Source organism: Cyprinodon tularosa, unplaced genomic scaffold (assembly GCF_016077235.1).
Source record: "Cyprinodon tularosa strain WSP-4 unplaced genomic scaffold, ASM1607723v1 ctg1057, whole genome shotgun sequence".
NCBI lineage: Eukaryota > Metazoa > Chordata > Actinopteri > Cyprinodontiformes > Cyprinodontidae > Cyprinodon > Cyprinodon tularosa.
Genome location: NW_024037846.1, coordinates 118,858 through 136,269, shown reverse-complemented (window position 1 = coordinate 136,269; position 17,412 = coordinate 118,858). Strand labels below are relative to the sequence as shown.

Sequence of the window (17,412 nt, the reverse complement as noted above, 5' to 3'; positions counted from 1 at the left end):
ATGCAGCTGCTCGACCATGGAAACCCATTCCATGAAGCTCTCTGCGCACTGTTCTTGAGCTAATCTGAAGGCCACATGAAGTTTGGAGGTCTGTAGTGATTGACTCTGCAGAAAGTTGGCGACCTCTTCGCACTATGCGCTTCAGCATCCGCTGACCCCGCTCCGTCAGTTTACGTGGCCTACCACTTCGTGGCTGAGTTGCTGTCGTTCCCAAACACTTCCATTTTCTTATAATACAGCTGACAGTTGACTGTGGAATATTTAGGAGCGAGGAAATTTCACGACTGGATTTGTTGCACAGGTGGCATCCTATCACAGTTCCACGCTGGAATTCACTGAGCTCCTGAGAGCGACCCATTCTTTCACAAATGTTTGTAAAAACAGTCTGCATGCCTAGGTGCTTGAATTTATACACCTGTGGCCATGGAAGTGATTGGAACACCTGATTCCAATAATTTGGATGGGTGAGCAAATACTTTTGGCAATATAGTGTATCTTCTCCTCACTCTATCCCCCAAAAAATTAGAAGACAATCCACTGGACTTGGTTTCCAAGTTTGAAGACGTTTTGCTTCCCATCCAGGAATCTTTTTCAATTTAAAATGTCAGGAATAGCGTTGGGTTTGAGGTTTTATACAATAGCCCGACAAAGCTTTGTTTTTGTTTTGAAAACATGCAAATTGGAACAGACGAAGGGGTCCACCCGTTTGGAATGGGGTCATTTGGCTTCTTTGAAAGAAAGGTCGGTAAACTAGATGGGTATGGGGTATTGCAGTCTAACCAAACATCCCTAAAAGTGTCCTTAGATGTGAGTGTATGTGTGCATGGTTGTTTGTCTATGTGTCTGTGTAGCCCTGAGACAAGGTGGTGAGCTGTCCAGGGTGTATGCTGCCTCTTGCCCATAGACTGTGGAGATGGGCACTTCTTCCTTTGGTACCACCTTCTCCTTCTTTTTGACTATTTGAGCCGATGTAACGAGCAAATTTCTCCACTGTGAGATCAGTAAAGTCAGTCACCCAATCAATATCTCGCTCAGTTAGAGCCATTGGTTTGAATCAGGTCTGCTGAAGAAGGGATGCATCTTAAAGTTCCAGGATAGTAGCTCCAGGACCGAATTTATCAACCAGAATAGCCCAGTCAAAGTTCAGAACTAAAACCAGTGGAAAATATGTTTGATTTAAAACTGGTGTTTCATAAATGCTGTTTTAGAGTAGAATTGACAAAATAAAAAGGTAAGTCTCACATAACTCTGCTGTCAGTTGAAGTCTTTGCTACCAGTTTAAAAAGTGAGTTAAAAAAAAAAATCTTAAATTTAATGGAATTATTCCACACACAAAAAAATCACAAAAAATGTGTCTATTCGTACAAATAAAAGGTCTCTCTTGAAAATTACCTTAAAATGTGTATTAAATTTTTAGCTTTGATCATGTTTAGTATTTAGGCAAGAGGATTAGGGCCACTGGAAAAAAGTTAACTGGTTTTAAATTATTTTCAGTATTGTATGAGAAAAAAGTCAGAATTTTCACTTTAATCCCAGAATTCTGACTTTATCCTCAGACTTCTGACTTTAATCTCTGAATTCTGACAGCTAACAAACACATTAGCGTCAAGCCGTAACCATGTCTGTTTTATAGACTAAACTCTTGTTTTAATCACCTTCTACTCTACCATTTATGAAATATCACTGGGGACCCCTCGGGCACGTAAAAAGTCGCCTAATTCCGTCATTATCCAAAAATGTGTCACTGGCCCTCTCAAACAACTCACATCTTTGTCCGTGAAGCTGAGAGGTCCCACATCTCTTCTTTCATGGTGCCCTTTTGGATTAAGATCCAAAATTCTGAGATTAAAGTCAGAATTCTGAGAAGAAAGTCAGAATTCTGACTTTTTTCTCATACTAAAATAACAATTAAAAATCTGTTAACTTTTTTTATTTTTCCATTGGCCCTAACCCTCCTCCGTACTAATCCTCTTCCGTATTTACGGAAAAAAAAAAAAAGTTAACTGATTTTTTACATTTATTTCTGTATAATATGAGAAAAAGTCATAATTCTGACTTTAATCTCGGAATTCTGAGATTAAAATCAGAATTCTGATTTTAAAAAAAGTCAGAATCCTGACTTTAATCTCAGAATTCTGACTATTTTGTCATAATCTACTGAAATTTCAAAATCAGTTAACTTTTTTTTTTTTTTTTACAGTGGCCCTAATCCTGCTCCGTACTTACGGAAGAGGATTAGAGCCACTGAAAAAATAAGAAAAGTGAGCTGATTTTTAAATTTTATTTCAGTATAATATGAAATTCTGAGATTAAAATCAGAATTCTGAGATTAAAGTCAGATTTCTTATATTAAAATCAGAATTCTGAGAAAAGAAAAGTCAAAATTCTGAGATTTACAGTCAGAATTGTGAGGGGGAAAAAATTTATTCTCAGATTAAAGTGAGAATTCTGACTTTTTTTTTCCTCCGCCAGTCACGTGACATTTGTTGCTAAGACGCCATTTTTGGTGGAAAAGGCGTAGTGTAAACAACCGCAGCATAGCTAAACGAAGGACTAAAGGATTGAGTTTGTTTCTCTGACAATATGGAAAAAAGTAAGCAGAATGCGAAATTACCGTACCGGTGTCGTGCCAAGGTAGTTATCCCTGCCAAAATTTGTATCCCCTCGTCGGGAGCGCGCACGGAGTAGGAAGAACAACCCGAGTTGGTCCGCCTCAATTCCAATGTGCAGAACTTGAAATTTGAAAGGTTTTACGTGTATGAAAGTTGAGCTTTACTGTTTTATTCTTTACTTCACATGTTATAGCAGAATATCGCCAGTGATATTGATTTAAAACTAATTATAAAACACAAACGTTTGCTTGAAAGCTGGTCGCTGACAGCAGTGTCTACTCCTCCCTCTGAAAGCAAACAGATCCTTGTTCTTTTCCATACGTTCATTATAAAAAATCTCTCATTGTTTCACAGTGTCCAAATGTTCTCATCCCATTGAAAACTGTTGTAAACCATATACTTGTAATAAAAATGAAATAGAAAATGGAGTGCACGTGTAATCATTAAAGACTATATGCAAAAGGAAATAATTTTTTCCTGGTTGAAATTTAGTACTTAAATCTATATTTGTGTTTATAGTAACGTACAATTTATCTATGTTGTACTATCCTTAATAAACAGTTTGTCTTCTAACATCAGCCTTTTTATTTAATCCCATATTGCCAGAACTGGCAGAATGGGATGAAATAAAACCTGCTGTAATCTGTTCCCCCTGCCTAAATCAGGCAAAAAAGGCCCCAGCATTTTCATTTTTGGCTTATAAGCATCTTTTATGATGACAATTTTTCCTGAAACTTTGGATGTGATGGACCTTTATTTCTTAAAGTTACAAGGAGGGAACTAATTATAGCAGGCCACCTGCTGTAATCTGTTCCCCCTGTCTAAATCAGGCCAAAAAGTTTCAGGAATAAATTGTCATCATAAAAGATACTTATAAGCCAAAAATGAAAATGCTGGTGATGAAAATGCTACTGATTTAGACAGGGGGAATAGATTACAGCAGGTGGCCTGCTATAATTTGTTCCCCCCTTATAACTTTAAGAAATAAAGGTCAATCAACTCCAAAGTTTCAGGGGTTAGTTGTCATCATAAAAGATGTTTAAAAGCAAAAAATGAAAAAGCTGGGGCCTTTTTTGCCTGATTTAGACAGGGGGAACAGATTATAGCAGGTGGCCTGCTATAATTTGTTCCCCCCTTATAACTTTAAGAAATAAAGGTCAATCAACTCCAAAGTTTCAGGGGTTAGTTGTCATCATAAAAGATGCTTATAAGCCAAAAATGAAAAAGCTGGGGCCTTTTTTGCTGGACTGGCAGCCTCTCACACAACACGATCGTGTCATTTCTGGTAAATAATTGTGCCGAAAGAACAGCCGCGTGTGGGTTATCTCGACTTTCCACCTAATATGGTGGTTTTCCCACGATGCACCGCGCCCGAGGTAAACATTGACGTCATCTGGCGCGGACCGATTCTTTTTTTTTTTTTTTGTCAGTGGCCCTAATCCTCTTCCGTAATTATTAAATATGTACTTAAGAGAAATAAATCTAACAAAATAAATGTTATTTATTGTATGTGAAGCCAAGCTGCTGAATCAGTGCGGCCGTTAGGTCATCTGAATTTACCGGTCCGGAGGAGTGAGTTATTAGGCCCCGCCCCAACACTTCGCTCAATCCAACCTGAAGATAGGGCGAGTCAGCGGCTACAAATATAACTGCTAACACAAGATGGCCGGTCTGCCTCGTAGGATTATAAAGGTACACATAGAAACTAAACATATATATACTAATATACTAGCCAATGTGAGGGTTTTCTGCCGATCTGTCGGTGATTATGTGTAAAATAAATCCAAACTGCTGTTGCTCGTAGCTATTTCGTTAGCATAGTTAGCCTCTGCCTTGCTAGCTGCCGAGCTAATTCGCTTCACTGCAACTGATGTCTGACACTTCCGTGTAGTCAATTCTCGTCTGCTTTATGCCTAAACTTGATCTAATTTAAAGTTCTATGTATTTATACCCGAACTGATAACACTAACTTGCTAATTATATCAAATTTAACGCAGTCCCCATATGAATGAATTTGGCATTCGAGCTAGGCTAGCTGCTGTAGCCTCGATGGTTCCCACACATGCCTCGCGCTTTCTGTGAAACTCTGCCCTTCGTGAAATATTGAATTTGCCTTCATTTGGGGGGGAAACGTTTTGTTTCTGCTTCTATATTATTGAAAGGACTGTCTAAGAATGTGTTATTGTGAGTCCAGTTGCGCTGCGGTTTCCTCCCTTTCGCCGCACCGCAGCTTCTTTTTTTGGGCCTGGCCCAGTGTTATGCCGAAAAAAAAAACCCCCACCCATGTCTGTAAAGACCCCCCTCCCTTAAAGGAAGCGTGTTTCAGGAATTCATAATTGGTAAAAATCGTCGTCTTAGTCAGCATCTCTGAAGATGGCTTAGAAGCGTTCATAAAAACACTTCCTTTAGGAGGTATTTCAGTCAAGGGTGTGTTTTTTTTCCTCTCTCTCGGTACAACACAGTCAGTGAGCGCGGTCAGCCTTTTCCGCCACGCTGAGCCTCAGGTTTGGCAGGTTTTGCTGCCTGCACTGTCAAGTTGACAAAGTGAAACCAGCTTCTGGATTCTCGTTTTGCATTTTGTCTTCCACCTAATGTGGTGTTAGTTTGAATCAGACACTCACTAATGCTACTGCACCTGCTCAATCTGCCAAATAAAGGGAAATATGTTTATTATTTCTTCTAATAAAATGATCTAAAGTGCATGATGGAATCAGTTAAACCCTTAAATGTGGCTATTTCTTATGACCAAAGGATCTTAATGTAGCTCTCTAGTTTATAATTTCTGATTAGGATAGTTTGCATGTTTTTACAATGGGGCTCGTTTAGCTAAAACTTGCAGAGTGAAACCACTAAGTGGGATATTTGCAGGTTATTTTCCAGCCTGCACCCACTACAGGTGCTGGTCATAAAATTAGAATATCATGAAAAAGTAGATTGATTTCAGTAATTCCATTTAAAAAGTGAAACTTGTATATTATATTCATACATTACATACAAACTCATATTTCAGATGTTTATTTTGTTTAATTTTGATGATTACAAATGACAACAAATGAAAATCTCAAATTCATCATATCAGAAAATTAGAATATTACTGAAGACCAATAAAAGCAAAGGATTTATAGAAATGTTGGCCAACTGAAAAGTATGAACATGAAAAGTATGAGCATGTACAGCACTCAGTATTTAGTTGGGCCTCCTTTGGCCTGTATTACTGCAGCAATGCGGCGTGGCATGGAGTCGATCAGTCTGTGGCACTGCTCAGGTGTTATGATAGCCCAGGTTGCTCTAATAGTGGCTTTTAGCTCTTCTGAATTGTTGGGTCTGGTGTATTGCATCTTCTTCTTCACAATACCCCATAGATTTTCTATGGGGTTAAGGTCAGGAGAGTTTGCTGGCCAATTAAGAACAGGGATACCATGGTCCTTCAACCAGGTACTGGTAGCTTTGGCACTGTGTGCAGGTGCCAAGTCCTGTTGGAAAATGAAATCTGCATCTCCAAAAAGTTGGTCAGCTGCAGGAAGCATGAAGTGCTCTAAAACTTCCTGGTATGTGGCTGCGTTGACCCTGGACCTCAGAAAACACAATGGACCAACACCAGCAGATGACATGGCACCCCAAACCATCACTGACTGTGGAAACTTTACACTGGACTTCAAGCAACGTGGATGAAGTGCCTCTCTTCTTTTCCTCCAGACTCTGGGACCTTGATTTCCAAAGGAAATGCAAAATTTACTTTCATCAGAGAACATGACTTTGGACCACTCACCAGCAGTCCAGTCCTGTTTCTCTTTAGCCCAGGCAAGACGCTTCTGACGCTGTCTGTGGTTCAAGAGTGGCTTGACACAAGGAATGCGACAGCAGAAACCCATGTCTTTCATACGTCTGTGTGTGGTGGTTCTTGAAGCACTCGCTCCAGCTGCAGTCCACTCTTTGTGAATCTCCCCCACATTTTTGAATGGGTTTTGTTTCACAATCCTCTCCAGGGTGTGGTTATCTCTCTTGCTTGTACACTTTTTTCGACCACATCTTTTCCTTCCCTTCGCCTCTCTATTAATGTGCTTGGACACTGAGCTCTGTGAACAGCCAGCCTCTTTAGCGATGACCTTTTGTGTCTTGCCCTCCTTGTGCAAGGTGTCGATGGTCGTCTTTTGGACAACTGTCAAGTCAGCAGTCTTCCCCATGATTGTGTAGCCTATAGAACTAGACTGAAAGACCATTTAAAGGCTTTTGCAGGTGGTTTGAGTTAATTAGCTGATTAGAGTGTGGCACCAGGGGCCATCAATTTTGAACCTTTTCACAATATTCTAATTTTCTGATATGATGAATTTGAGATTTTCATTTGTTGTCATTTGTAATCATCAAAATTAAACAAAATAAACATCTGAAATATATGAGTTTGTATGTAATGTATGAATATAATATACAAGTTTCACTTTTTAAATGGAATTACTGAAATCAATCTACTTTTTCATGATATTCTAATTTTATGACCAGCACCTGTATGTCTGTGCCAGCCTGCACCCACTATGTCTGTGGTTTAACAGCAGCAGCTACTAATATTCCCTCCAGTGTGTTTTAATGTGTCTGTCGGCCCATAACGTCACAGATTTTAGTTGCAAAGCCAAACACTGCTGCGCTGCTGAGGGTGCTTCTTGCTTTGAATCCAGTACAGACAAACAAAAGAACTGCGTAATTTGGCAGATGAATGCAACATTTAACAGGCTTAAGATCAATCTTTGTTTGTTTGATTTTTGGATATCGTTTATAAGGATCAGTGACTTGTTCTGCGGCACCTGGAATGCCGTCTTTTCTATGTTTAAAGAGAAATCTGAACAAGCAGGCATGTTGTCGTCCTCCCGTAAATGCAGGAGACACAGCGGTTGATGCAAGAGCCTGTCCCGGGGATCACAGCTACGCCTGACGACGGGAACGCACGCTACTTCCATGTGGTCATCGCAGGTCCTCAAGACTCTCCGTTCGAGGGGGGCACGTTCAAACTTGAACTATTTCTTCCAGAAGAGTATCCCATGGCAGCTCCTAAAGTGCGATTCATGACCAAAATCTATCACCCCAACGTCGACAAACTTGGAAGAATATGTTTAGACATCTTGAAAGGTAAGAATGAGTCTCTTATTTTACCTTTCCTTCTCATTAGCTCTAAATATTAACATTTTAAAGACATAAAGTCTGATTTGCACATCTTAAACATCAAAAGGGATATTTTAATTCTAAGTGACTTTGCAAAGCTATTGGTTCTGATTAGAAATGTGCCCATTTACCTTTTTTAGTTTTTATTTATGACTTTAATAGGCATGTTTGTTATCAGACTATTTGAACTTTGTTCTTTGAATACTAAATACTCCTTTCAGCTTTTACTCATCACACAGAACCTATAAGCAATAAGATTTATAGTTTAATAGAAAATTGTTTTATTGTGTTTATTGTTTGGTTGTTCTACCCTCCGTGTTGAAGCAAAATCCATTTTGAACGCTTATAGTATTTAAAACATTACCTTTATTTGCAAACGGCTGATTAACTTTAAAGCTTATTCTACATTGAAATTTCATTAATCAGATCTTTAACTTTTAATATTAAGATACAGTGATGGAGTTTAAAGCATCTCCTTATGTCATGTGCACCCATGCAGAAAAAGACTTCTAAGACCCTAAACAAAGCTGTTTGTTTTATAAATGAAAATCTAAAAAGGTATAAAACATATTACCTATTTTCTCTGATATCTCTTCATTTATTCCTGTGGTAGAACAAATACTAAATTCTAAATAATTTTTAAAAACACAAAAACACACTTGTGATTAATGTAATCTCAGTGTAATGCAACTCATATTTACCAGGGTAGTGATAAAGACTTAAATCTGCTATTTAAGCCAATTTTCATCTTCATGCAGGATTATAGCTAGGAATATTTCATAGGGTGTAAACCTTGGTTTATAACATCATTAGGGTTTGCGCGGTGTACGGGAAAATTTTGAAATTTAGACCATTTCCTGCATTTTGAGGTAGGATGCAGCTATTTTTGTCTTTGTTACAACACTACTTTAGTCCTGATTATGGGAAGTTTGTGTGCTTGACTAGAGGTGGAAATTTCATAAGGAAGACATAATGCTACGTTCACGCTGCAATTTGAGCAGAAAAAAAGTGTCTGCTGCTTAATTTTTTTTATGCTTGTACGCATTAGTGCGTCCTGATGCTGCTGCTGCTCCTGTTTTCAATGGCAGAGAGCGGCTTTGCTATATTTACTGTCATAAATGGGTAAAAAGTAGTTTAAATATATTGTTAAGTGAAAAAAAGTCCTCCTGAAAACATTGTCTGTGCAGTCAGTTCATTAAGATTACGATCCTGCCTTAAAGTATTATTTCACTGTCCGGGTCGCTCAGACCCCTATAGTGAACAGTGCGCTGTCACATAGGATCCCCGGCAGCAGCTTCCTCTTGGGGCTTTTCCCCCCCTGTCGGTGGCAGCTGGAAGTAGATATTAGTGTTTTTCAGGTACCTGGTACAAACTGCAAGCACCTGTATAATAAGAGCAAACATATTTGCCCAGCAGGTTTCAGCATTTTAAGTTAATTTACGTGTTAATAAATAGTTTCAGTGGAGCGATCATAGCGCTCTGCATCAGCATTGCTCTGTCTTCCTTCCAGCTCCCAGAATATCTCCTCTAATTGGTTGATGGGGCTCGTCGAGGAGCAAAAGTTAAATTTTTCCAGCTTCAGCAGCTGCTGCTTGTGAAATTTAGAACATTTGAGCGAAGTTTCCAGGGGAACAACAGAGCATAAAAATTTGCAACTTTTTTAGTAAAGGCCATACAATGCACGGCTGTACGCATTGCTAGCTAAAAGCAATGAGCACTCATAAATGTTAGTATGTTTAAAGATATGTCTTTTATTTATAGTGCTTTTTCTTGGCACGGTTACATTACTTTATGGAGCTGCTGTACCAAAATATTTTTTAAATAAAACCAAAATATGATACCTTCAACTGAACACTGCCCATTTTTAATTGTTTTCGACCCCTCTACTCTGATATCCCGAAATATTATGCAGCAAATAGAGAACATATAGTGTATTTAACAAGAAGGGACTTTTTGCATGTGCAAAAGCTAAGTGTGACCAAAAGACACATCTGCACATCACCCTTGATAAGTTGCACCAACTGATTTATTTTTGGCATAAATGCGCTGTGGGATCCTTCTCTGAAGCTCTGAGACAGCGGAAATACACCCAATATGTAAAACAATATTAAAACTATGTATAATTTTCCTTCAACTTCATAATTGTTCACTACTTTATGTTGTTCTGACATAAAAAAAACATTGTTTGTTAGGTTCTAACGTTATGTTGCAAGGAGACCGATCATTTTGATCCCTTTAATCAGCTTTTTCCACAATTATCAGCTTATTTTATTCAGTTATTGATATTATTTCACTTGCTACTGCGGTTTCTTCATCTGTTATGTTTTTATAATCCCCTACGTTCTTTTGGATGTTTCCTTGGTTTCAGAAATTTGGCATTGGTGTAAATATTTGTCTTTTCTATCTTACTTTAAACAGACAAGTGGTCTCCAGCCCTGCAGATACGCACAGTGTTGCTATCCATCCAGGCATTATTAAGTGCTCCTAACCCAGACGATCCCCTGGCAAATGACGTCGCAGAGCAGTGGAAGAAAAACGAAAGCCATGCCATTGAGACAGGTCCGTATAAGATTTATTCTTTCATTTCTATTTTTGATTTATTGAAAAATACAAAGGAATGGGAGCACCAAGCTGCATTGCAGCTCCTTTGGGTCGTCACTTATTCGTAGCTGGAGAAAAGCTTTGACAGATGGCTGCAAACATTAGCTGAATTCCAGATCTTTGAAATTCCACCCACATCTAAAGCTTGGTGATAGTTTTTCAGGCTGCAGAGGAACAACAACCTAACAAACTTCATGATGCCCACTCTGCTTGCAGCTTTAACATTACTGTACTGTAAACACAAGCAGGGGGTGAAGAGGTTAGAGGGAATCCTAAAGGTGAATAAAAAAAAATGCTGAGTATGTGGGATGTTGTTATCTTGTCAGGATTAGCAGCCTATTCTCAGAAGTGCAACCCGTAAATAACTTGTATGTATTAACTAAAAACAAAAATGAATTAATATACAGATTTATTTAGTTAAAAAGCTGATTAGGCTGGCTATGCAGTACCTGCATCTTAGCATACTCTGTACCAATGTTCATCGGAAAGATAAAAGGTTTTGGAGCCTTTAGAAGAAGCTCATGTTGGCAGCCCTTGAAATTAATCAGCATGTATTCAGCTTGTTTGTTTGGAGACAAAAGCTTGGGCAGATTTGGTCAACTGTAGAGTAGGGCTGCAGAATATATTGTATATATTGTTATCCCAGTATCTGTAAGCTGTATTTATATTGCTTTAAACAGCTCGGGCTACAAAAAGTGTTCATTACTCTTTCAGGTGTTCGGTAACACCTATTTGATTCTGCAGGAAATGGTTTTTTAACAGGGAGCACAGTGGTCCGGTCATAGCATTCATTTAAGAAACTCATCATCCATCCAGTTTAAAACTGGCCTGTTTTTTCCTTAATCCCAAAGAAATTATTAAGAAATGCTTATTTACTTTCCCCTCGCTTTAATTATTACAATATCTCATTAAAAGGTTAAGTGCTTTAATTCTTTATTTGGGGAATTCTTTATTCATTCTTTTTTTATTAAATAACATGCAAGTTTTTTCCTTCTATTTTTTTTTGTCATGGTTAGAAAAAAATAAGGAATCGGCAAAGATTAGCAGTCAGTAAAATCTTCATCAGTGGATCTATACCTTTTTTCATATTTAAACTTAAACAATAATTCCATACCTTTACCTAGTGAATAAGCTGAGTCAGCTTATTCACTCTACATTTAGGTAAAGGGTATAACTTTTGAGGCATTGCCGTTTATTGCTTTTTCTCTACCAAACCTCTCCTTCAGCAACAGTTTCTCTTCCTTAAAAATGTCAATGAACCTCAAACATGCAGTTAAATCCTGTGATCTTATCTCAGGCAATCTTTTTATGAGTTCCAACAGAGGAGCTCCTGAAGCTGACTGTTGAACAGCTTGAGGTCAGATTATCTTGCTAATTCCCTCTCTATGGATTGCTGGTAAAACAGCTGCTTATTCAAGATTAAAAATTGGTTTTACGTTCTTGGAAGAGGTTAGTCCTCCATTTTTATACTGGAAAAAAAACATGCATCCTTACATTGAAACCAGGCAGGTCAAGCTAATGAAAGTGTCGTATCACATAGATAAGAATGGAGAATTTCAGTGGCCTTTGTATGTATTGTTTGTATAATCTGTTGTCTGAAACCCTTAGAGGGGCTCCACTTTTTTATTTTTGTTTGATAAATGCAGCACAGATGGTCCGTGTTGAAAAGTTTTATTAAAGATCGAAATAATGAAGTTTCAAAGCTAATCGAAATTCAGGTCTTCTTTTCTAGTTAACGGGTTTTGAAAAGTTTGAAAAGTGTTTTTTGTAATGGGAAAGTCTGGGAAATAGGAATATTTATAATTATTGGTAAATCAAGACTGTTTCTTGCCTTCAAGCCTTGTTTATCAGTCTGAGGTCCATCTTTTTGTTTATGTCACATTTCTTCCATTTTGTCCTTCATCCCTTCCACCCCCAATTCATTGTCCATCGTTTGTCCTCCTCTGTTAGTTAATCCATGATTTTTCTCTCCGTCTTTTGAAAGGTTTTAGACAGAGAGGCAACTTTTCTGGTCTCTGAAGTGATTTATTTATTTTTTCCTAATATAGGAACAGGTAATGTTGTTCCCATGCAGTCTGAAAAAAACTTGAGTTTTAAAGATGTTGCGCCTTTCAACAAGTACAGAACCTAGAAATAAAGTTTTGGATTTACAGATCTGTTATGCTCTCCATTCCTATCCATCTTTTTAGTTTTCAGGCTCCGTATTTGAAGTCTGATGACCTTTGAAAAATATCCTGTAGATTCATTCAAATGTCTTATGTTTTACAAATTTTTGTTTTACAAAAAATCTGAGCAGCAAACACATTTAACATAAGAAACCTTTTTTTTAACTCCCTTACTTTCCAAATTAACTTAATTATGTGTAGAAGTTTATTTCATTCAAGTCAGAATGCAGCTCATGAACGTAAAGTGGCAGAAAATGTTTTAGCCGTTTGTTTTAAGTTGATTTAAGCAAAAATGCTCAAACCAATAGATAAGAATAATTTGGTAACTGATTAGAATCAGGCATATTACTTATACCCACCCTGCATGACTTTACAAGCTTCCTGTTTCTCTCCCCTCCTCCCTCCCCTATCCCGCACCCCTCTGCAGCCCGAACATGGACCAGGCTCTACGCGAGCAACACTGAAGTATAGAGGAATCGAAGAGGCGTCTGAATGTGATCCACAAAATGTACTCCTACTCTGTCAACCTTTGAATTTAACGGACACATAAAAAAAAAAAAGAAATAAGTCCAAATATATTTGAAAGAAATGAGATTTACTGCTGCAGACCCCTGGGTGACTTATGTTTTCCTCTCTTAAGACGCGTTAAATGTGTGTTGGCCTTTGTTTTCTTTTTTTGTTTTTCTCCGTGTTGCTATTTAAATGCATGGACAAGCATCAACACCCTCCCCATGTCTTAAAGTACATGCAATATGTTGTCCTGAGCTAGTCACAGACTGGTACGTTTGCGAAACTATTCATTCATTAAAGTTTTTTTTCTTTTAACAAACCCATCATTTGTCAGCACATCTGTATGTCTTTTGTGTTTAAGCAGCGCAGAGTGAAAAAGTTTCTTTTCTTACACATTTATTCAATGAGGGAATGTAAAACGCATCGTCACTCTAAGGGTGGGGGGGGATACATTTCTAAATTCTTACAAAAAAATTAAGTTGGTAGAAAAGAACGATTTAGCACCAAAAATAATAAAGAGGGGTTCATTTCTTTTAAATTGTCTTGAAGATCCGTGTTACATTAGGTTTTTATTTTTCAAGAATACCAAAACTCTTCTCGCATTCGTCCATTTTTATCTCTACATTAAAATTTGATCAGTGAAGTAAATCGTGTGCGTTAGCCTTGATAATAAAAGGAAATATAGAATTGGATGCTCTTATTTTAAGTTTTTCTTATTTTGAGGTCAGTAATCCTTATAAACTCTCTGGGGAGGGTGAGCCGGGTAACTTTGTCGTGACTTACGTTCATCCCGACGCATCTAGATCAACAACAGAAAAAAATTTCTTTAAAGAATGGTTTAGGAGTGTTGAAGATGGCATTTTTTACTTCTGCCACCTCATCTATTTCTGTTTTAAAAAGGCATTCATCCGGCCCAAACATAACCAAGGCAACATAAACCAGTTTATATGGTTATTAATATCCTTTCTTTTGAGTCAGCCATACTTAACATTGGATCTGTCTGTGATACTAATGTAATAATTAATGATTATGCAAGTGCATTTACTTGACTCCAGATTGGGGGGAGTATAAGGTCAGTTTGGTAGAAGACGGTTAATGTTATATAAAACATTTCCTTTATCACTAAAAGATTTAGTGTTGGATGGGGTAAACGACTTGGGTGGGAAACCGAACGATGATTGCTTTGGTCAGGATGTCTCAACAGCCCAAATCATATCGGGGTTAGGACTTACAACATGCTGTAAAATACATTTTTGTTGTAGGGTGGGGGGGGGGGGGGGGGGGGGGGGGAGGAGAAGTTAATGTTCAAAGGTTGTTCTTTAGATTTGTCATCCAGTTACTAACTGCTATGTTTTTTCTATTTGAACATGGATGGCCCTAAAACATTTAATTTATTGTTTTTCCAGCAGGAGTTCATGGTAGGAAGTGGTTTAAGCAGCTAAATGGAGATAATTGGAGATCAAACTGATAAATCAGCTCCCCTTGTGTACTGATACAAAGGAGTTCTGTCAATAATTTGAGTACATTTGCTTACATGGCTCTTCAAACATGCTGTAAATAAACTGAGTTGAGTAAGTAAGAGGAGTCTCCTCTCTTTTGTTTATGCTGAAGTTGTGCAGCTGTAGTGTCAAGATTGCTTCAATAGATTACTTTTTATATTTTTAGAAACGGCACAGGCATTAACATTATTCACCCACTTAACTGTAAATATTAAAACATTCAGAATATTTAATTGCACTGAACTAAAATTAATGAGGATTTTCTTTTATTCAAACACTTTATCCTAAGTTCTGTCATCCCCTGAAATCAAGGGCTTCATTAGCAGCTTCAGTTGTCCTTGAAAGGAATACCATACATACCTGGACTGCTGCTGGGTGTTTTAGAAGTTTAATAAAGGAAATTATTTAAAAAGCTCAGATTTTGCTGCAACAAAGGAGACCGAATACAAGAGGAAGCTGTCAGCGATGGCCGCCTGCTCCCAGAAGAGGTAGGTGGTCGAGACATGATTGCATCAGCCGCTGAAGATTGGTCTCCACAGAAGGAAATGTACGTGTAAAATCTACCTAAATGCAGAAGAAAAGTCTAATTCAAGTAGCTCACAACCATATAAATATGGTTTTGGACCCTGTGCTAAGCAATGAATCATAGCTGGAACCATTTATTGAGACGATTCATCAGCCCGGGAGAAGAATTAAGTGTAGGACTTGGAGGAAATGCCACTAATGAAGCACGGTTTAGTGATACTGTGGGGATGTTTTTCTTCCTCTGGAACTAGAAGGCTGCAGAGACGAGATGAAATCAGAAAGCCCTGTCTGATTAATCTGAAGCAACAATGAACCTGTGGCAGAATTTCTCGACATCTCACCGAAACTCCTATAAAACTATGGTGTTATTTGAAGAGGGATGCAGCACCACAGAGCATGAGCAATAGGTTGGTTAATCAAAAATGATCTCAAAAGCTCGTGTCTATTAATCATTTTTTCAGGTCAGAACAGGCTGAATAATTTTCAGACTGCAGTAGTCGTTACAAAAAGATGTCAAGTGTTCAATCTAGAGAAACCACAAAGAATATCTGATAATCTGAGCTATTCTGGTTTGATTTGCTTATAAAAACGGCAACAAGTTGGTTTTATTTACCGTACCTCCCTTAAGTGGCTGCAGCTGTGATGTTATCTATGGAGGTGGCTTACAAACTATAACCACAAGGGGAGCCATTTTACAAGCTCAGCTGCAAAGTGACTCGACATTCTCTGGTCTGAAGGCCCATTTAAAATGCATTTGTACACCCCTTATTTTTCTGTAACATTTCTGAAGAGATGACATTTTGGCATAGGAAAATATTTCATGTAAAGCTTCATTAACAATGTAAATATGTCCTTTCAAAATAAAATGCATATATTGTTTAAAATGTTGGCAACTAATGGGACTACAGCCCTGCCTATAAAGTCCAAACTTCTTGCCTTTTGAGCATTTAAAATAGTACCTTCACCATACAGTTTCAACTCAGAACAGGCCTAGCCACGGTCAACTAAAATAGATGTATGAGAGGTGCCAGGTGCAGATAATTCCTGTGATTGTTTGCATTCAAGGCCATAAACATCTCACATGATCTTCCTGTTGTACAAAGAAAATCTCAGCGCATCAACAACTCTAGATGCAAGCAGCCATTAAGAAGATAAATCCCTGAATTTAGAAAAGCTTTAGCATTCAAAATATGGTAAAAGCAAATGTAAAGAAGTCTGCTAAAGTAATGCCACATGACTTTATTTACACTGTGTGTCTTTTATTAAAAAAAGGCAGAGGGTGCTGGTCATTCGTCTTGAGTCCCCTTTATTCTGATGCCCCAGAATAAAACTTAATCTACCTTTTTATGAATATGAAGAGCCAATGATGAACACTTCCCCCTTACCAGACTAGTCAGGATTGAAGATGTAAAGATGTTTTGACTGTTTCCCAAAGGTTTTAATGTTTCACTTAGCATCAATATAAGAAGCAGGCATGAAAGATCTGTTGCAGAGAGTCACATTTTAATCTGCCACTCTGCAAATCCGGCATTTATAAAGCAAGGCAAGCTTAACTGAAAAAAAAAAAAAAAATGTTTAAAAGAAAACTTGAGACTATAAGAAGGAAAACATGCATTGTCATGCAATAAAGGCAGGTATAGAAAAATTAGACCACAGAGTAAAATCAGATATTTGGGTTAACAATTGAAACAGTACAGTACTATTACTGTTGCAAAACATTTTAAAGCAACAGTAGCTGCAACAAGGTAATGCACTGGGAAAATTACAAAAACATATAAAGAAGCATTAAGAACAGGCGATTAAACACAACAAGATCATTGAAACCAGAAAAAAATGTGAAAAGTCTCAGGCTGTTACAAAAACTAAGGGGGAAAAATGCATTAACTGCTAACATCTCTAAAGTTCTCATCAAGAAAACCCTAATTATTCATCCATTTTAAAGTATCTATTTCTTGAAATAAGCACAAAATAAAAATTGAAGAATCTATTATGGTAAAAACACCACATTATGTAAGCTTAGAGTTAAGAAATCACATATTCAGAACGAGTAAAAACAGGAAGGTAAATAAAACCACTGAATTTATGACGGAAATAAGGCTGACTAATGATATATGAGGCTTTAAGTGATTATTTTGCTGTCAAATGTGTTTAACAAACAGGAAACAATGGGCAACACTTAGGATTTTATCTGCAAGTTACATTTTGGTGCCAGATGCCAATTTGCAAGTTATTTTGCCCCCACCATGGGGCACTAAAGACGAGGAAGAATAAATCAATGCTGTTCAATGAATATAAAAACAAACCGAGTTATTAAAGTTTAATCTATGCGTTCAACTCAACTTTAAAACA

The 17,412-nt window shown here is 37.6% G+C and overlaps 1 protein-coding gene across 1 annotated transcript; it reads left to right on the top strand.

The window, feature by feature from the left end:
• The first annotated feature begins 4,174 nt into the window (after nucleotides 1-4,174).
• LOC119783970 (ubiquitin-conjugating enzyme E2 N-like) lies at nucleotides 4,175-13,358 on the top strand. Its single transcript, XM_038285759.1, has 4 exons — nucleotides 4,175-4,304; nucleotides 7,484-7,730; nucleotides 10,182-10,322; nucleotides 12,957-13,358. The coding sequence occupies exons 1-4, from the start codon at nucleotides 4,275-4,277 to the stop codon at nucleotides 12,998-13,000; spliced, it is 462 nt and encodes a 153-aa protein (XP_038141687.1). The 5' UTR covers nucleotides 4,175-4,274; the 3' UTR covers nucleotides 13,001-13,358.
• Nucleotides 13,359-17,412: the final 4,054 nt, after the last annotated feature.

Bases quoted from the DNA above. Each gene is read 5' to 3' on its own strand.
- LOC119783970 (XM_038285759.1), top strand. From the start codon at position 4,275: ATGGCCGGTCTGCCTCGTAGGATTATAAAG. The intron at 4,305-7,483 runs GTACACATAGAA...CCGTAAATGCAG, and splicing joins TGCCTCGTAGGATTATAAAG to GAGACACAGCGGTTGATGCA. The intron at 7,731-10,181 runs GTAAGAATGAGT...TACTTTAAACAG, and splicing joins ATGTTTAGACATCTTGAAAG to ACAAGTGGTCTCCAGCCCTG.